At 52.4% G+C, this 18,868-nt stretch overlaps 9 protein-coding genes across 9 annotated transcripts; 4 read left to right on the forward strand and 5 right to left on the reverse strand.

The window, feature by feature from the left end:
* On the reverse strand, positions 1–635 carry BU24DRAFT_462405 (uncharacterized protein; the record flags this gene model as incomplete). The annotated part of the gene is made up of 2 exons (XM_033532002.1): positions 1–29; positions 101–635. The coding sequence occupies 2 exons, from the start codon at positions 633–635 to the stop codon at positions 1–3; spliced, it is 564 nt and encodes a 187-aa protein (XP_033384563.1).
* Positions 636–917: 282 nt separating this feature from the next.
* On the reverse strand, positions 918–2,493 carry BU24DRAFT_197075 (uncharacterized protein). The gene is made up of 2 exons (XM_033521774.1): positions 1,949–2,493; positions 918–1,888 (listed from the first exon to the last, which is right to left on the reverse strand). The coding sequence occupies exons 1-2, from the start codon at positions 2,446–2,448 to the stop codon at positions 1,222–1,224; spliced, it is 1,167 nt and encodes a 388-aa protein (XP_033384564.1). The 5' UTR covers positions 2,449–2,493; the 3' UTR covers positions 918–1,221.
* Positions 2,494–4,510: 2,017 nt separating this feature from the next.
* On the reverse strand, positions 4,511–6,549 carry BU24DRAFT_197032 (cation efflux family protein-like protein). The gene is made up of 2 exons (XM_033521771.1): positions 5,893–6,549; positions 4,511–5,842 (listed from the first exon to the last, which is right to left on the reverse strand). Exons 1-2 carry the CDS (start codon positions 6,280–6,282, stop codon positions 4,766–4,768), a joined length of 1,467 nt encoding a protein of 488 aa, XP_033384565.1. The 5' UTR covers positions 6,283–6,549; the 3' UTR covers positions 4,511–4,765.
* Positions 6,550–8,135, forward strand: BU24DRAFT_197058 (uncharacterized protein). The gene has a single exon (XM_033521772.1). The coding sequence runs from the start codon at positions 6,817–6,819 to the stop codon at positions 7,942–7,944; it is 1,128 nt and encodes a 375-aa protein (XP_033384566.1). The 5' UTR covers positions 6,550–6,816; the 3' UTR covers positions 7,945–8,135.
* BU24DRAFT_197059 (uncharacterized protein) lies at positions 8,136–9,770 on the forward strand. The gene is made up of 3 exons (XM_033521773.1): positions 8,136–8,422; positions 8,498–8,658; positions 8,714–9,770. Exons 1-3 carry the CDS (start codon positions 8,327–8,329, stop codon positions 9,546–9,548), a joined length of 1,092 nt encoding a protein of 363 aa, XP_033384567.1. The 5' UTR covers positions 8,136–8,326; the 3' UTR covers positions 9,549–9,770.
* Positions 9,771–10,489: 719 nt separating this feature from the next.
* On the forward strand, positions 10,490–11,428 carry BU24DRAFT_462410 (cyclin-L2; the record flags this gene model as incomplete). Its single annotated transcript, XM_033532003.1, has 2 exons — positions 10,490–10,732; positions 10,784–11,428. 2 exons carry the CDS (start codon positions 10,490–10,492, stop codon positions 11,426–11,428), a joined length of 888 nt encoding a protein of 295 aa, XP_033384568.1.
* A 209-nt stretch (positions 11,429–11,637) lies between these two features.
* On the forward strand, positions 11,638–13,089 carry BU24DRAFT_462411 (uncharacterized protein; the record flags this gene model as incomplete). Its single annotated transcript, XM_033532004.1, has 1 exon — positions 11,638–13,089. One exon carries the CDS (start codon positions 11,638–11,640, stop codon positions 13,087–13,089), a length of 1,452 nt encoding a protein of 483 aa, XP_033384569.1.
* Positions 13,090–13,314: 225 nt separating this feature from the next.
* BU24DRAFT_492359 (uncharacterized protein) lies at positions 13,315–15,384 on the reverse strand. The gene is made up of 2 exons (XM_033533889.1): positions 15,248–15,384; positions 13,315–15,177 (listed from the first exon to the last, which is right to left on the reverse strand). Exons 1-2 carry the CDS (start codon positions 15,273–15,275, stop codon positions 13,499–13,501), a joined length of 1,707 nt encoding a protein of 568 aa, XP_033384570.1. The 5' UTR covers positions 15,276–15,384; the 3' UTR covers positions 13,315–13,498.
* Positions 15,385–16,042: 658 nt separating this feature from the next.
* BU24DRAFT_197119 (uncharacterized protein) lies at positions 16,043–18,764 on the reverse strand. Its single transcript, XM_033521775.1, has 3 exons — positions 18,231–18,764; positions 17,994–18,138; positions 16,043–17,937 (listed from the first exon to the last, which is right to left on the reverse strand). The coding sequence occupies exons 1-3, from the start codon at positions 18,656–18,658 to the stop codon at positions 16,339–16,341; spliced, it is 2,172 nt and encodes a 723-aa protein (XP_033384571.1). The 5' UTR covers positions 18,659–18,764; the 3' UTR covers positions 16,043–16,338.
* Positions 18,765–18,868: the final 104 nt, after the last annotated feature.

The raw sequence follows: 18,868 nt of genomic DNA on the forward strand, positions 1-18,868 counted from the left end.
TCAAGGATCTTTATCCGCACCACCTTGACCTATCCTCACAATCAGCAAACAACATTCTCAAAAGCCTTTGCATCTTTTCAAGGACTCATCATTGACTCACCGGACCAGAACTTCGGCGACACCTTATCCTTCTTCGCGTCCTCGTTGCTAACCTGCTCGTGCGCCTTCTCAGCCCTCTGCTCCATCTCCTTGTTGTGCTGCCGCACGCTCTCGTCGTGCTCGCCGGGAGGGTTCTCGTTCAGGATCTTCGGCTGCGCACCTTTTGTGCCTTTGCTTCCACTTCCACTTCCTCCACTGCTGCTGGAAGGACTATCCCTGTTACTTCCCTTACCACCAGTCCTGTGCCCGCCCTTCTCTTCACCAGACTTCGACGACGAGGAACTCGACGACGACGACGACGACTTCCCCTGTCCGACCTTCGGCGCCGGAGGTCCCGGGTGCTCGAGCTCTGAACGGGGATTCTTGCCCTGCTGCTGCGGGTTCTCGCCGACCGGGTTGCCGTCGCCGCTGCCGTAGTCCTGGTGGGCGAGGCGGACGGGGACGTAGGCTCGTGGCGCTGCTGCTGCTGCTGCTCGTCGAGAGAGCGGTCTGAGGGCGGAGGTGCGTACGATTGATATGGGGCGTAGGAATGACATGGTTATGGTGGATTCCAAGGGTTTCTTTGTGGGATTGCTGGATTGGATGGCGATGAATTGGGATATGGAGATTGGTGAGTAGATTGGTTTGGATTCCCTTTTTGTGGAAGATGGTTTCGAAGGTAAGCTACGAGATAGTTTGGTAGATACGGGGTAGCACGAGGCAGTTTGGAATGCTCTAAGGGTACTGATCAACGTGACGTCAATATGATAGCTCTCCGAGCCAAGCAATTCGCCCAGTCGACGTCACCATTATGAACTGTTCGACATCGCGCAATTCTCAAGTGAGCATTGTAGCAGTTGTAGTGACCTAGAGTGGAAACGTATTATATTCTGTAGATCGTTGTTCGGTGGTGGTGCAGATTGATTTTCTCTAAAATGTCGTGGGTATCGTGCTCTATGCGTACGTTCGTTGCCAAAGAAGGGAAAGACAAAATAACAACAACAATAATACATACAAAGGCCCAAGATGCGATCCGTTCAAATGTCCAAATTATAAATGAAATGAAACAAACGTTCATTTGACTTGCGCGCGCGCTCGCTTGGTGTAAATGGATGTCCAAATCAAAAAGAATATGCTGCACGATCAGTCAATCCCGGCGACCGATCCCTCCCATCTCCAATCGTCCACTTCGACACCTCGCGGGGCTGTCGCAATCGCCTCGGCGTCTACTTGAACATGGGTGAGCCATGTTCCGACTCGGTTTGCGCCGCGCTTGGTGCCGTCGCGGGAGAGTCCGGCCATCGCTGACGCCGTGGCCACAGGTGCTGCGGAACGGACAGTCCGTGGGGGTTCGCGCACACTAGTGCGGCGGCTGAAAAACCGTGGAGTCGTCGTGCGGGTTGCTGCTCGAGCTGCTGCCGTCGCAAGGGGTCGCACCGCGTAGGACTCATTCATATGATGGCCTCCTGAATTACCCAGACCATAGACTTGCGCTGCTGGTTCTCCTCTGCTCATATCTGACCTCTCTGGCGTCGGCCCCATCCTGAGCTGGGAACGTAGGTGTCCTGCCAAACTCTCGTCTATACGATCGCCATCTCGCTCTCCACGATGGCGGACTCTGGTGCTGCTTCTTCGAACGGGTGCTGGTTCGGGCTCGGAGAATTCTTCGATCACTTCCACTACATCATGTGTGGGAACTCGCATATCGTTTAGTCGGTCTTCGTCGTCCAGATTTTGGTAGGTGAACCATGGGCAATTACATGTTTTCCAAGGTAAGGCACACATCATACAGAACTGGGCCGTACAGCGACTATATCCACGTTAGCAAAACGATCATCTACGCCTGCATGCACACAAAAAGAATACTCACCAAGTCATGTGGTTGCAACCCTCCTTGAGTTCAACAATTGCCTTGCACTTGTAACACCTCTGCCAGCCTTGGTCTTTGGCCATCTGGACGATGCGATTGGTCTCCTCATCTCGAGGACACTCCCGCCGCGTGTGGAATCTGCTGCTGCACAGCACGCAAACCTTCGTGCTGCAACGGCCGCAGCGTGCGTACTTGCGACCAGTGGTCATATCGAGTTTAATCTTGGATGGCTTGATCCACTCTCCGCACCCCTTCATGGGACAGTAAATACGATTAGACGACGTATACTCCTGATATTTCTTATTCCAAAGTCTCTTGAATTTATCGTCGAACAAACGGTCGACATGCTTGAGAGGGATGTGCTCCTCGGTGCAGCACTTTGGCGGCATATGCTGTGGGTCAGATACCGACAGGGTGAACTGTCGCTTGAGACAAGAATGGCACATATGGTGGCCGCAGCCAAGTTTAGCCGTCTTGTTGATTGGCACCTCATCGTTCATGCAGATAAGACACTCGACCCTACCAAAAGTCAGAAGAGCGCACGTGAGCTGAAAAAGAAACAATAAGCTTACTTCGGGGTCTCCTTTGGAATTATCGTCGTTTTCGGCGGAGGTCCGAATAGCGATGCGAACAGGCCGGTGTTGCTTCGTCGATGTGCGGAGGCATGGCGTGGCTCTTTGGTGGAATGGGATCTCACTGGCGTGGTTGGGGCTGTCACTGGAATTTTGACAGTGCTGGTGCGCCGGACGGAAGGCCTGCTTGCCATGTAGACCCTATTTGGTTCTCGCGCGGAGGTACTCCTATGAGTCGATTAGTACATTTTCAGACCGAACGTCCAAGCAGACCTTACCTCCTGAGCCTGGGTTCGTCGGCTCTCCTGACAGAAGTTGAATTAGAACCAGAACGTGGGGTGTGCATCGTTCTGCTGGAAGATCCTCCCTCATCACTCCTCCTAGGCGCAGACGATCGTCGGACCGTCACCTCTTCTATGATACCTCTTGATCTTGGTTGCTCATAATCGTACCCATCAACCACCTCTGCAACCACCTTCTCCCTCCTCTTCTTGCGTCTCGTCCCGTCCTGTCGTACATCCCTCTTGCTGCCTCGCGATGTGCCCTTCACCCTCTCCACTGTGACTTCCTGTGCCATGCGTTTCGATTCTCGCGGTCGATCTGACTCTGGTCGAGTAGGATACGGGTCGCGGCGCTCTGCTAATTCATCGATGTCTATCGCGGCGTCCCGTCGAACCTCCTCAGCTCGACGGCGTTCTCTTCGCTCGCGCTTGGCAGCAGCGTATTCGTCCTCGCTATCTTCGTCCCACCAGTCCCGGTGTCGATGGTGGCGATGTCTTCGGTGACCCCTTCGCTCGCGGTCGCGATCCTTCTCGTTTGCGTTGTCTGCTTCGTCGGCGGAATACTGGTGGTGATTGTCGTAGTAGGGCCTGGGATCACGCTCTACCCGACCGCCGGCCATGCCTGGGGGCACCCCGCGGGTATATACAGGCGTCGTGCCAGCCTTGCAGGAACTAGACGCTGGCGGGCGCTCTCAGGCAGCGTTGCAGTTGCAGGCAGGGCGGCGAAATGTGCGTGTGGAGGGGCGTGAGTGGGTGGAATTTTTGGGGATGATCGAGTGACAGCGACAGCGAACAACAACGCGCACCACCTGCAATATGCAATCGTCGTCGAGAGTCCAGGACCGGTTGGACAGGACAGGACGGGATTAGGAGCAGGAGGACAGGGTCGGAGGTTAACGACGGGTCCCTCGCTCTCTCTCGCTGACCAACGCACGAGTGAATTTGCCTCTTGGGAGTTGGTTTTCTTCTTTGGTAATGGCCCTTTTTTTGTTTTTTTTTTCGTTCGTTGATTTGTTTCTGCCCCCTTCCTTTTTCCTATCCTTTTCCCTGCCACCCCCAGAAAATGGTGACAGAATGGCTTTGGGCGGTGAGCATCAGGTGCGGATACCCTGACGATCTGTGCAAACGACAAGACGACAAGACGACCCTAAAGACCACCCAAAAGTAAGACACACACAAACTTTGGGATCAGGGAACACACCAGCACAGGCACAGGAACAAGGACTATTACAGGCTACAGCCTAACTACAGGCACGCGGGACGGGTTAGGGAAGTTTAGCGGGCGGGCGGCCTGGCACCGGCTGGACTGGGCTGGGCTGGCTGGAAACTGTAATTGTAGAGGGGAGGGGATGTGCCCGGAATAGTTGCAGATGCAGTTGCATAGATGAAGTACAAAAATAATGATGATGACTTACCTTACACAACAGTCTACAGTGACCCAATAACCAATACATACGGTATGTACTATGATGTACGACTTTATATACCTAATACTACTTGCAAACTGCTTGCATACCATTTACAAGCACAGACATCGCCCCCGCTGCCATGTGTCTTACTCTACAGCCACCCCAAAAGAGGCTGTCTCCTTTCGGACGGTATGATATCAAATCAGTCACGATGACAAGTCGCTGCACCTATCCGATGATGTATGTCTGGCAGCATGAGGAAGTTATCATACGCTCACATCTCTCGTCGTCCACATGTCGGCGCACAGGAATGACTGCCCAGTTACTGTGGTCGATCCCGGTCGGGCATCCATCCACCCAATCTAATAAGAGTCCCGGGACCTGACTTGCCACATGACGGGCATCCGAATACAGTCTATACATCTCGTCGCCTCTCTGCCTTCTTCACGGGTTTCAATGACTACATGCCAGAAGATGGGAACAGCAAATAAAGGGGTATATTGATTGCAAGCAGAGCAAAGGTTTCGTAGATATGATTCTGAGTATGTCTCGATCTCAGTCCTTTTCCAGCGTGATCTGAGTCGAAACCTCCCACTTCTGCCCACTACTGCTGCTCCCGTACCCGCCGCCGAGACGGTTCCGAACCATGCTCCCAATGCGATCTCTGAGCCGCCCAATCTCCTCCAGATTCCGCACCCGAAGCTTCAGGTTCGCCTGGCACAGTCCATAGTGCACCTGCCAGAACTTGGCTTCTTCTACAGAGCTCACGGCCGGATCGGTCTGGATGTCGTACAGGACGTCCGAGACGCCTGGGCCCGAGTAAGACATCAGGAGCATCTTGCCCAGCGTCCAGCCTTGTATCCAGCCCAGTGCTACCATGGCGATGGCGACGGAGAATGAAAGCGTTCGGTCGAGCCAGACGTACATCTGTATGCTCAGGAGCGGTAGGAGTAGCAGGAGTGCGGAGCAGGACAGCGTGAGAAAATGCGAAGGGTTGCTTAAGACGGATGGGAGGTTGGCGATGGCGCTCAGTCGCATCACCTTCCCGATGCGAGCGTGGTTCTTCAGGACCAATGCGGATATCAGAGTCGAGACAATGCCACTCAGGGCGGCGAGGTCGATGCTGCCAGGAGAGACACGTCCATGCGAGTGGCCGTGATGCGGTTGGTGGTCGCCTTTGTCTTCGAGAGCGTGCGTAAGACCGTGGGAGATGAGGTCTAGGCCCATGAAGAGTAGTCCCACAGACATGGCGAGTCCGGCGACCACCTCAGAACGCTCAAATCCAAACGGATGACGTACAGTAGAGCGCTTCCACACCTCGAAATTAGATCCTACGTCGACTCCCACGCAAAGGAACGCACCGAGTGCGTCATAGAAGATCAGTCGGGATAGAACCGTGAGTGCTAAAGACTCGTGTGCACCCCACTGAACGAGACCCGCAACCATCAAGTGGCCGAAGCACCATCCTAAGCGCAATGTTTGTTCCCTAGACATGCTCGAACGGTATTCCTTGAACGTAGGGATGGGAAGCGAAGCAGGTAATTGGAGAGGAGCGCGCGAGGGTGGTTCGAGGAAGATTTGGTGGGAGACACTGCTGTGCTTGTATTTATGTCCTCGTCGTCGTCCAACATCCTGCTACAATTAGTACAAAACCGGAAGCTTTAGACATCCCAACAACGTACAGATTTGTTAGCCTGCGGTTTGTTAGGCATGTACTGAACAGACTGGAAATTGAATGGATTGGGCGCGCTGTCTGGTCCATTCGAAGCTGCTTCCCCTTCGCTCATGCCACTCAAAGCGCTTGCGGGTGTGAATGGAAATGTTGCGCTCGAGGGACTGAAGACGGTGCTGGGTGTTTGTCGCTGGGAAGCGGAATCGCTTGGTGCCAATGGACCATAACGCTCTCCAAAAGATGCTGACATTGGAGAAAGCGTGTTGCTACTGAAACTCGGTCTCGTGGGAGACAAGAAGTTATCGAAACCCAGACCGGTAGGTTGCTCGTGGGCCTCCTCCTCGTCAGGAGGCGGCGTCGGAGTGCGCGGAGGCAGAGGGAGAGGCATTGACGATGCCATCGCGATAGACTGAAGGGAGCGACGTGAAAGGAGCGTGTGTCATTCAACAAGAAGACATGGAAAGAAGAAGTAGAAGAAAAAAACGAAGAGTAACAAATGTAGTTGACGCGGATTGACGCCGGCGGAGGTAGAGGGGTCTAGATAAGGTGGTTCTAGATACGGAGTACGGCTAATCACTAATGACTTTAGGTAGGTGAGTAGACTCAGTAGAGTACAAGTGAGAAGGTAACTACCGTGGCTGGCTAGCCTGAGTTAGAGTGACAATCATCCTGAGTGATGGATTACTAGTCTCGACTCTCGTGCATTAAATTCATCAAATTACACGCGGCCAAGTCCGGGGTCACACGCCTTGGCACCCGCCTCTTTCAGGAGTCTTGTTCATTGAACCTCGTCTCGTCATCGTCAGTTTTCCTCAGGAAACTCTTCCTAACCTTTTTGAAGACTATCTTCAAAGACATCCTGTCCCGCCGCTGGACGATGGAATATAGCGCATGAGCACGTGAAAGGAACTAATTCTGGTCATGGACAAGAAGGATGGAAAATGGTACACCCACACAACATCGTGGCGATGACAGCGTCGACCATGGCACCGTAGTACCCGTGAAGAAGATACGTTCAGAGAACGATAAAAGCCAGGGAGGAAGTCACAGGCGGAGCATTTCCGGCAATCTGCTAGCGAGTCTTCCCTTTCTGAAGACTTCACCCAAGGACCTCACCTCACAATGGCCACCAACAAAGGAACCCACGGGACCTGCGGGGGACAACGCCAGCGAAAACCCCAAGCCAGGCTCATCATCCATCGCGAACGCCCTGCGCCAGAGTCAAGGCCGCAAAAGGAAGGGCTCTCTGCGCCGCCTTGCAACTGGGAAAATGATGCGCGAGCGGCGGAACTCGATACTCAATCAACAAGAACGTCTCAATGCCCAACAGCCAACGCCTAGTATCAATGGTGCGAGCGGCCCTCCGCAATTCGACCACGATCCAGCATCCCAACGCTTCGGCTATGAAAATGCGTCTTTCAATTCGTCATCCGATAGCGGCTGGTCACAGGATGGCAGACTTGCGAACCCTTCAATTAGCAATCTCAACCTCAATGATCATGGCAAGGAGTACGACAATGACCAACCCACACCGCGCATCCTGGAAACATCTCCTCTTGAAAGTCCGGTCGGTCCGTATGCATCTACGACAGACGACGACGAGAGTCTTTCCTTCTACCGTCCCACGGTTTTGAGTAGCAGTTCTTCGTATGGCGTGGTGCAGCGTCAGTCGCCTCTTTCCTCCGCATTGCAGAGGCGTCGGTCGAATCGCTCGGGCCAAACCTCGTCATTGACCGTTGTGAACACCCCGACGGACGCAGTAATGGATGACGATTGGGACTATAGCGAGACGGAGTGGTGGGGGTGGGTTGTACTCATAGTGACTTGGATAGTATTCGTCGTAGGCATGGGCTCCTGTCTCGGAGTGTGGAGCTGGGCGTGGGATGTAGGGGAGACTCCGTATGCCCCTCCGGAGCTCGAGGACGATGCTACACTGCCCATTACAGGCTACTATCCAGCATTGATGTTATGTACAGCGGTCATGGCCTGGGTCTGGGTTGTGGTTGCGTGGGTGGGCATGAAATATTTCAGGCACGCCAAAGTCGTGGGAGAAGACAGTTAACCGCGTCATACGTCTAATAATCGACCTGTTCCACCACATATAGGCGTTTCTATTATTACCACGCCGTTACATTAATGCGTTCGTTATCGCCAATAAGAAATTCGGCCTGAAACATTAAGCCATAACATCCCACTTAAGGGACGCCCCTCCAGATGCCTGATCTTCGTTTGCTCGCTAAGCTTGGGTTGTTTCTGAAATTCCATTTTCCACAGATTGTAGTTCGTGATATACGTTATGAGCTACTCCTATACAATGCGCACGCGCCCTTCAAATATCGGATGTTGCCCGTTCCTCGACCTCTCGACCGCTCGACCTCAAGTTCGGTTCATCGCGAACCGCACGGTCTTTTGGCAGCTAGGATCGCCGGTCTGATATTCCAATCATGGTCCGTATACCTAGGCGCACACATAGTGTGTCGGGTCCACCGACTGTACATTGTATGTGGAAGGATGTTGCTTGTTGCTGTAATATGGTCAAGGTGAGCTATTCATTTCTGGGTTCTCGTAAATTTCTACTCTGCGTAGGTATCTAAGTACTGATATTCACACACCAGATTCATCAATTCCACTCATCAATGATGGCCCTTCGCAGGAATCCAGAGCGCAAATGCAGGGAGTGGTCTCTCAATAGCCGAATCGAGAGTATCAATTCGATTGCTTCGTCTCCCTCCAGACAGCGTACGGCCGATCATCGATTTTCGTATGCTCCTATCCCGTATGTCTCTCGGATGATTTAACATAAATTATGGTCTCAAACTGACTTTACTCAGACCTCGTATTGGTGATCGTCAGTCAAGCCAGAGAGTTCCTACTCAACCATTTCGGTTTTTCGACTTACCTAGGGAGGTGCGAGATCACGTTTATTCATATTTGGTTATCCGACGCGGCAAATCAGTTCCCATTCTTGAGGCAAAATCAATTCTCCGCGGACAGAAGAAGCGAGTGACATCCCAACGCACTCGAGAGAGGTTGAATCTGAAAAGGATCCAAAGTGGACGTCGACCACTTGCTCCCAGAGAACCGGCATCAGAGCCCGTTGTCCACCTCAACCTTTTACAGACATCACGTCTGCTCCATTTCGAAGCTAGCGACTACCTCTACCAAAACTGGTTCGCAATATCCCTGGACAACTTCCCCATCACCACAATAGACACGCCCTACGGATGGAACCTTGGCCGAATCAGCAAAATGCAGCTCGAACTACAACTCAAAGACGTCGAAAGGATGAACAGCTACGTCGACTGGTCGACCTTCTTCGCCAACTTTCCTTCCCTCAGACTTCTTCGTATCATCCCGACCTTCCACCCGAGATATTACGACTGGGCGCGCACCGAGCTGCGAACCTGGCACGACGCACACTTCGTCTTTCGTGCTTTCTTCCGCGAGCTGATGGCTTCAATTCCACCCAACATACACCTCAAGCTGGGCCCATCGCTAGATCCGGAAGACGATATGCAATTGGAAGGTCGGGCACCCATTCCGCAGATTGTCTTGCAGCAGATGTGCTGCGATATAGGGGTGAGGGTACCCAGTGGGCGGGGCATTGAAGAGAGACACCTTGCAGTGGGCAGGGTCATAGACGTCCACGGACAAGGACACCCATAGGGGATTGCGAACTTCCTGTTACCATAATACTCAGCACGAATATTTTCCAATTTTAATTATATCTAAGACATCTATAAGAATTGTATTATTGTCTTCTTCCCGGGGCGTTCGTTGGTGGTGGAACGTCTGCATATGAGAGGGGCTTTCAGATCATTACGTCTTGAAATCTGCCGTCAGCCGATAGTTGTATGCCTATGTTTAGCAATTGTACAAGTTATGAACGCAGATGCTCATCTTCTTTGCACTTTATCGGGCTCAATCACACAAGCGAGTGACAGTACCAATGATGCGAAATGGATACACTATGATAAACTATGAAGGTAATCTTACTCAGGCTGGCATCCGCTATATTATATCTTCATCCCCGTTATGCGGATAAATCAAATGAAGCAAATATCGCAGTCTATACATCTTATGATAATATGCCTACTATAGGTGGCTTTGTTCACGTCGCTCACGCGGGGTGAGGGGGTTCGCATGAACATAACATGATGACATGAAACCCCCCCCAAGCAATCCACCCCCTATCAGCCTTTCTATTATCTTTTCTTTCTTTCGATCATCGGTGAGAAAAAGCTATAAGCCTTGAAACGCATCTATCATAATATTATGATGTCTTCCAAATCGTCTGACAAATGAAGTACAAGTGCCGGTTCCTGAAGCTCTGTTTGGCTCTGGAAAGATTCCGACGGGGAATTATTGTCATAATCGAAGGACTAGAATCTGGGATGGTTTTCCAATTCAATTGTCATGCCTTCAAATCATCCAGTAACCAAGGTACGTAGTCTTGCTTCCCTGAGGAGCAAGATAAATATAGCTACCGATTGGGTTTAGCCTCAATGATCGACATGCAAGCTCCAACCGCACGGCAGAAACATCACTCTATACTCCACTCCAATTGTTCCATACCAGCGCCTCAAGGCTTTTGACAAATACGCAAAATGCAGGCCTCGCCTCTGGCTAACTTTCAGGCAACGGTTGAGCAGCTTGAAACGTCAGGCTCACAGCTCGACGGGATTCCCGTCGACCTTGAGGAATCTATTCGCTTTGCTGGCGCGAGGCTCACACAGGCCGCTGGCGTCTTGCTTCGATTACCACAGGAAGTTATTGCACAGGCAATTATATTGTTCACGAGGTTTTGGATCGGCCCTGAGGGAGGCAGCTTGGCTGAATTTGGTGCTGCGGTTAGTTCCTCTCAACCCAACTTATGCAACGATAGCTTATACAAGTGACAGCACATATCGGCGGGATCCCTATACCTCGCAGCAAAGCTCTCTGCTTTCCCCAAGTCTGCACGAAGCATAGTCAACGTCTACGCCTTTCTCGATACGATTCCCTCCACGTACGCCGATCTCGAACAGCTATGGAGGGAAAACAACCCGGAGGAATACTATGTCTCTCCTGGGACGTATGAGCGGCGACGAAGCACATTGTTCAACATGGAGAAACAGATCTTGAAAGTACTGGGTTTTCAGCTACAGGTTACACTGCCATATACTCTTGCCATCACTTATCTACAAGCTCTCAGTGCCTTCGACGATCCCGGCGCAACTGACCTGGCGAAACGAACGTTCGCACATTTGAACTCCGCACTCCTGAGTCCACAGCTTCTGCTTCTGACACACCAACCTCCAACACTGGCTACTGCCGCCATATACTTAGCGGCTAAAGAAACCAACGTGAAGTTGCCAGGTGTAGATTGGTGGACAATATTTGACACAGATCGGGAAGAGTTGGGATTTTTGGTGGTCGGGTTGCTGAGCGTGGAAACATTTGCAACCGCTGAAAAGGCGAAGTGGGCGGATCGAAAAGTACCACTGACCGTTGAAGAGGTCAACGCCGAGATGGACAGAAGACAATCGGAAAATGCAGGGGAGTGAAGGACTGCATTCGCCTCCCTTGCGTTGTCCGACCTTACCCATGCATATTTACCTGTCTGAATCGTTCCTGCAGGTGTGAGACATGACTATCTCAGACAATGTCTTTGCGCTGGGACATTGTCTTTCCCTGTCTCTTCATAAGGCTGGCGGCCAGGCAACTCTCTCCCTCTGTATTGCCATGATCGGTCGATATTACTCCACTGCAGACCATGCCGTGCGGGACACCACATCCAGAAGTGAGGAGCTCTATCATTTCAGACAACCCCGAGTACAACACCACTGTTGGATTAAGTTTCCGGCGGACAGAGGACGGCAGACGGCTTTCTCCCCGCTCTCAACTCAATACACTCGCAGGCCGGCTACTTGATCCTTCCCACGATTATCAAATCCCTGGAGAAGCTCCCCATCAAACGGCTCTCAATATTCATCGCAAGCCATCACCTTATCCACGGATGGGTGAACAATGTCAAGAACCCACACGTGCGCGACCAGACCGCGATGCCATACCAAAAATAGCCCTTCGACATGAGAAACGTTCAGTCGCACAATCTACCGTGGACGAGAACACCAGTAAAGCACATGGAACAGATCGCGACCAGTCAGGACCGATTATCAATGATGACGGAAAACAGTCTCTGCGACCACCGAGGACAGAACTCTCACAATTGCTGAGCATGACCCGTGGTAGCTCAATTAACGGCACATCCCATATTCGTGCAAAAGCCCAAGGACCGCTATCAGCAGATACTGCATGTAATACATGCAAGGTTTCCGGTTCATACAATCCACGATCACCTTGCTCTGGCCCTAGCCACTTCTGCAATCGCTGCCATCGCTTCGTAGGGTCCGCGATAATGACTGTTTCGTCCAAGCCCAGCCAGAAGCAACATCCAGTTCTTCATCAAAGGGAACCTCCACCCACGCTCTCTAAATGTCCGACCATTCATCGATGCAAAACCTGCCAGACGATACCACCAGACATCTACGATGAATACCAGCGCTTCTTCCCTCTCTGCATTGTATGCAAGCAAATGACGGACATCACCCGGAACGATATCGTTGACCATGGGGGAGAAGTTCCTCCACTCGTGGACGGCCAGGGGAAGCAGATACTGGGAGCTAGCAAAGAGCTTCACAACTGGTGCTCACGCGTCTTCCAGGCCGCGCATGACCTCAACCGTGTGGACTCCAAGATCTCGCAGGTCCATCGCTTGCCTCTCGCGAGGGAAACAGCCATCAACAAGAGCAACTCTGGCGTCAAAAGGGATCTACCTCCTCAGTCCGGATCGAAGCCGTCTTCCAACATCATCACCAAAGACGCCAGCCCCTCACCAAACCAATTCGTCCCCCATCCTGCACCACCACCACCACCACCACCACCACCACGGCCACGGTCCCAATCCCTCAGCCAAACAAGCAGCACCTTCCCCCACGGCGACTCGCCCTCAGAATCATCCCAACCGCCAACAAGCAGCCAGACCTCCCTCCGTTCCCGCGCCAGCGACGACACACTCATGCAGTACCCCACCCCCATAATGGCCCTCCTAGGCGTGCCCGCGCCCAACGTTCGCCCGCAGCCACTGCCGATTCCCTATAATGCGAGGTTAGCAGAGGTCCGCGTCAGGCAGCCTAAACTTGTCGTCGGCGGGCGGCGTACTTGAGAAACAGGGAGGAGGATGATGTCGACGATATAGAACCTTGCCTACGTAGTTAGAAAATCTAATCGAAAACCTTTCTCCTCGCAGAAATAGGTTTTTTTTTATTTTCCTCCTTGTGCGTGCGTGAATTTCAATATTGAGTGCAGAAACATTGCTAAGTAATCGGTTAGTAAATCACTCGCTGCGAACCTCAATATGTATATCACAAACTCCAATAGAGAAAAAGGGCATAGATGGAAGAAAAACGTATATGTGTATGTATTCGACGAAAATGTACGCTCACTCGCTAAATCGAGAAGAAGACGAAAAAAAAAAACAGATCAGAGAGAAACATGGTGAAAATGCCTAAAACGTTTTGGTACGCTACGATTTGTATCTATAGAAATTAAAAAGCCCATTATTGCTTTAGTTTTCAGTCCTCATCTTTATCGATGTTGGCAGCGGCATTGGGCGCGTCCGTCTCGTCTTGGGCCATGTTCTCCTTATTCGGTTCCTTGACCTCGTCGGCGGCCTCCTTGTCTACGACGGACGATGAGGTTGATTTCTTGATTCCTGAGTCTGCGGGGACGGGGATGTCCTTGTCTTGGTACTTCGAGCTTTGCTCGACCTGCTGTTGCTGTTGCTGTTGTTGCTTCTCCTTCGAGGCAGCGCTGACGGTCGCCGCGGCTTCCTGCGCCTGCTGAAGCTTCTTGACCTTATTTTCCGACTCCCAGATCAGCATGTCGGCCGCGCGGAGCAGCGCCCTCGCGTCCTTGAGGTCGGAAGTCACGTTCTTGCGGTCCTTACCCGTGGACGTCTTCTCCTTGGCTTCGAAGGTGGCGATCTCGGAGACGAGTTGGTCGCGGAACTTGATGAATTCCTCGACGGACTGGGAGGGGATGTGCGCGGCGGGGTTGATGTGGACCTGGGGCGCCGTCCAGGCTTTTATGGCGGCGGCGGTGTCGTCGGATTTGAGAGACGAGGAGGGTGCGGGTGTCGATTTGTCGGTGGAGGATGACTCCCATGCTACCTTCTGCTGGACGGCGAGCTCCCAGAGCTCGATCTTTCGCGCGACTTGGTCGGCGTCGATGCGGAGTCTGTTAAACGTGAGTTCGAGGAGTTGGATCTCGCGCTGGCGGCGCTGGCGCTCGTCATCGTCGGCTTGGGAGTCGAGGTGGCAGTACTCGTGCTGCTTGCGGCCGAGTTCTGCTATCACCCACTGGCTGTCTTCGAGCAATCGAGTCTTGTTTTCATACATGTCCTTCAGCGTACTGCGTGTAAGTTCGAGGTTGATGTTTCGTAAGTTCTCGGAATGGTCGTAGGATTTGAAGTAGTACCCTGTATATTCTTCCTCTGCTGTTGGCTGTGCTGCGCCGTCTGCAGATGATTCTTGTTGTTCAGCCGGGGCAGCGATACCCACGACACCGTACTTTTCGGGCGTCTTAAGCGCTTCTTCGGGCAGTGAGTTCGCTTTGAAAATTCCGTTGAACACTACATATCCCTGCCACAGCGGCGGCAGCCTCGACATGAACAGCTTGTTCCAGTATATCCAGTGGAACTCCATGTTCCTCCTCTTCTTCCATTCCTCCAGCGCAGTAGCGGCAGTCTGTCTCTCGCCCTTGTAGTGGAAATATGCGTGCGACCCCGTTATACCCGCGAAGGCGCCCACGTTCGTCATGCCCACGCATTTCGCAAACCACGACACTGGCATCCTCCTGAGAAAGACGGCGGAGACGAGTCCAGACGCGAGACCGACGCCCGCGCCAGCAAGAAACCCATCATCGACGGTGTACTTGTCTGTCTTCTCCCAGACCTTCCAGGGCGTTGTCTCCACCTGCGAGAGCTCGACCACGGGAGTCGTGAAGGCATAATGATAGTACCAATTCGTGGCCGCGCCGATGCACGCACACCATATCCCCGCTCTTGCAGATGCCCTGATGAATGTTGCAGGCGCCGAAAGCCCGCCCGTGTGTCCAATCCTTCTCGAGAAACCCCGCGAGTAGGATGTGTATGCCGCGGCGAGGGCGGTGGATGCGACGACGGAGTTTTCTATCGTCGAGTTTGCGGGTAGGGGTTCATGGCGTTTGGGAACAATCCAGTGCTTGCCCTCGTCTGCTCTCAGCTGTTAGAGATTTATGTTGCAGAGGTAGATTGCGTGGTCGGGATTCATGGAGGGACTTACTAGGCTGAACAAACAGGCGAAGGACCATGCCGCATGAAAGAATGTGTAAATGATATTCTCAGCTAGCAGTAGGAGTGAAAACGATACATGCCGGGCGTTAATGTAATGTAAAAAGAAAAACGATGCTATGAAGAGGGTATCCGCAGTGAGAAGGGGAGAGGGAGGGGGAATGTCGATAAAGAGGGTGTTATGGAAGGAACAGGCAGATGCATGGCTCAGAGTGGAGGGTGGATGGGGAGGATGGGGGCGGACTTCCGAGTCGCACAAGGAACAAGGCTGAGGGCCTTCGATGGCCTCTAGAGCGGCTGGTGAGGCTGCACCTGCGGGCACACACACCTGGAGGCTTGGGGCGCATCGGATAAATGGTTGCACCGGACCTCCAGACAGTCTGGAGCCTCCATAATAGTCGAGGTTACATGTTGATCGCCAGCGCCAATGCGGAAGGATTCGATGTGAGGATATTGTCCAGATAGATTGGATGGATGATCGCAGGGGTCATCCAAGATCCATCACATCAATATCCCTAAAGCACCTGCTACGATAAGTATTTGCTGCCTAGGAGGCACATCATATGAGCACTGCGTACACAACATCGCATTGGACGGCAACCATTTCGCCAATCTGTGTAACAACTCACGCAATCATGATATTGGACACAATGTTCTCTAGTTCTATTGAATTTGTTTTCGCGAATCTCTACCCGCGTCGTACTGAACTCTGGCCCAAACAATGGCCTTATGGAGGTATTTTCAGATAGCCACCCTGAACCAGAAATGTATCTTTTAAAGTAGCCCCTATCAAGTCCGCTGCTATGCACGGCAGAGCAATGTTGGTCGAAGACTGAGAATGGAAATATATACTATACAGGTTAACAAGCCCTTGCGCCGTCGCTAAACAGAATGACTGCAGACAGAAGAAAATGAGAATCGAAGCCGCTTGCAGGAGATTAACAAATGACTGCAGGAAGTATGCAGATAAGGCCTAATGTAACGGCAAAGGAAATATAAACGTCAAGAACCTGTCTAACTTTTCGTTAGCCCACTCAACACCTTACACCTTTAGCAACTGGCCGTTTCAATTGTCCGGCCGTGCTACTCTGCTTGCTGCTTCAGGTGCATGGAAATCTTCATATCTTCCGACTTGAGGAATCCGAAAATGCTCTCGTTGACTCTATCCAGCCCGTCCTTGAACAGATGCTCGGTGCCCTCGGTCTTGGTCATAGTGGCGAGCGTCTTGCAAAGGATATCTTCGGGCGATAGAGTGTTGTTTCCGTCGTGCGACTTCATAGCCTTCCACTTCAGTCGCATCACCCGCAGGTCGTTCATCGCGAGTAGTCGATCCACCATCTCGGATGCGTGCAGAATGGGGTGGCCGGACATTGCGTTCTGTAGCTGGCTAATCTTTCGTCGCTCGTCCACCCATGCGAAGAATACCCTGCGCTGATACTCGAACAATGTCCCCATAACACGAGCGAAGACGGGTTCGTTCTGGGCCCACACGTACTCGAGGTTGTATAGCAGCTCTCCTTCCTCGCACGGGGGTCCATTACGGGGGAAGAAATATCTCATGAGAAGTCCTAGTAGCTCGCATTGCAAGAGCGTCGTGTCCTTGACACTAGGTAGGCGGGAGCTGGTCGAGCCGTGTTGAATTGGAGGGACTACGTATCCATTCATCGGCGGTGCTGGTGCTGGTGCTGGTGCGAGGGCCGGTACCGGTGCCTGAGCGAGTGCGGGTGGTGGCGGATGCGCGATTGTTCCACTGGGAGGCAAGGACGGTGGCCCACGAACGGCACCATTGACGGGAAGCGTGGGGTGCGTAGAGGTTGAAGGAGGTGTATGCGACGGCGCTCGAGCATGGGACAACGGAGCGATTCCATGTACATGGAAAGGAGTATGTGTACTTGGTGGTCCTGATGTCGGCCCTGATGCCGGTCCTAGGGCTGGAGCCAACAAGCTCGGTAACTTCGTTGATGTAGTGGAAGCGTGAAGACCAGGTGGGGTATGGCCTGGTGTATGAATACTGGAACTGCTGTTTCGGTTACTATCACGAAGTGATGAAGGCGCAATTGGAGGACGCGCCCCCTCCAGAGGCCTAGGTTCAGAAGGGTTAGGGACAATTGGAGGAAGTGGAGCTATGGGAGTTGAGTAAGGACTGGAGTAGTGGCTTGGAGCGGAGACTGGTTGCACGGCGGGCGCAATCAAAGGATGGGAATGGTGACCGGGCGGTGTAATCGACGGACTTTGGCGATTTGCAGGTGGGAAGTTAGTGGCCGGGGCATTGATATTGGCGGATGTGAACGCTGCTGGAGGAGGGTTGGGGGGCCTTGAGGTTCCATTCAAGGCGCTATTGGAAAGAGGACTAAGCAACCTGCCGACATCTGGGTTTGGATTGTCAGGCTTAATGTGCGGTTGGAAGTGGTTGGTCGGACTGAGGCTTGGTGGAATGTTTTCAGAACTGAGTCTTGCTGAGGGTATGGGTTTGCGCGGGCTATGTCTCTGGATGGGCATCGTCGCGCTGTCATACGGCCGTCTCTTGAAAGTGGAACTATTCTCGAAGCCAGTATTGTCCTCTCCGTCAGAATACGATCTATAGGTGTCGCTCTTCCGTTTCAATGGATTGGCAGGGTTAGTTGTTCCGTAATCCGATTCAGCATATACGGGTGTGCCGGATCTTGGAGTTTGGGATGGTGACTATGAGTTATGTAAGAAAGTGCAATGAGCAAAATAAGAGGGGAGGAAAAGCTTACCAATAGCCTATGGTGACCGGGGGAGTCGACATCAATATCAGCAACAATCTCATATTCGTCGGCAGCTGAAGTACGTTTGAGCTTCATGTTCCGAATATAGTAGCATGCTTTTATGATGACCCATCGGTGAAGGTGGATTTGTAGACTAGTACGAAGTCAGGTGACTGCTGGTAATAATTTTTGGAGAAGAAGGGAAAGGAGTCATTTCTACCGGTCTGGTAGAATGTAAGAACTTACATTGCTCGATCTTCTGGATCCTCGTAGTAGAGGTCCTTGTAGTAAGTCTTCTTTGTTGGGTCTGGCGGGACTAGCAAGCGGTTGCGGTCTGCGTGTCTGCCCCAGATAGCAGGACCCAAAGTGGAGAGTAATTCGTTCAGTTCATTGTCCAGGGAATGCGGGTCTGCTGCAAAGTCGAGAAGGGCATCGCGGTCCTTGGGAAGATCTTTAGACAGGCGCTGTACTTCGCTGGAGATCTTCTTGGACTCTGGCGCGTCAAACTTGGGGATGCCGCGGTTTGTTGTGGATGTGGATGGCGCGCGTGAGAGGCCTAAACATTCTGTGATCTCGCGAATGGTAGGGCTGTGGCTACTGAAGACGGTAATCCATTTGGCTCGATCCCAGCGGACAGGCGGGGGGTCCTCCATCGTCGACGAGGCGGTTGTCATGAAAAGAGAGAGGGAAAAGTCGGGAAAGAAATTGAGAACGCGCGCGCTCCGCAGAGGTGCTGGTGAGGGACGACAATGAGATGAATCGGTAGGCGTTTGAATAGATATTAGGTGTTCAAAGGTTGGTGTTTTCCCTCTTTGGTGAATGATTCTGGCGGGGCAAGGGTATTTACTGCGTAGAGTAAACTACTGTGAGTGTGCAGGCAGTAA

This window comes from Aaosphaeria arxii (assembly GCF_010015735.1).
Source record: "Aaosphaeria arxii CBS 175.79 unplaced genomic scaffold BU24scaffold_4, whole genome shotgun sequence".
Taxonomy (NCBI): Eukaryota; Fungi; Ascomycota; class Dothideomycetes; order Pleosporales; genus Aaosphaeria; species Aaosphaeria arxii.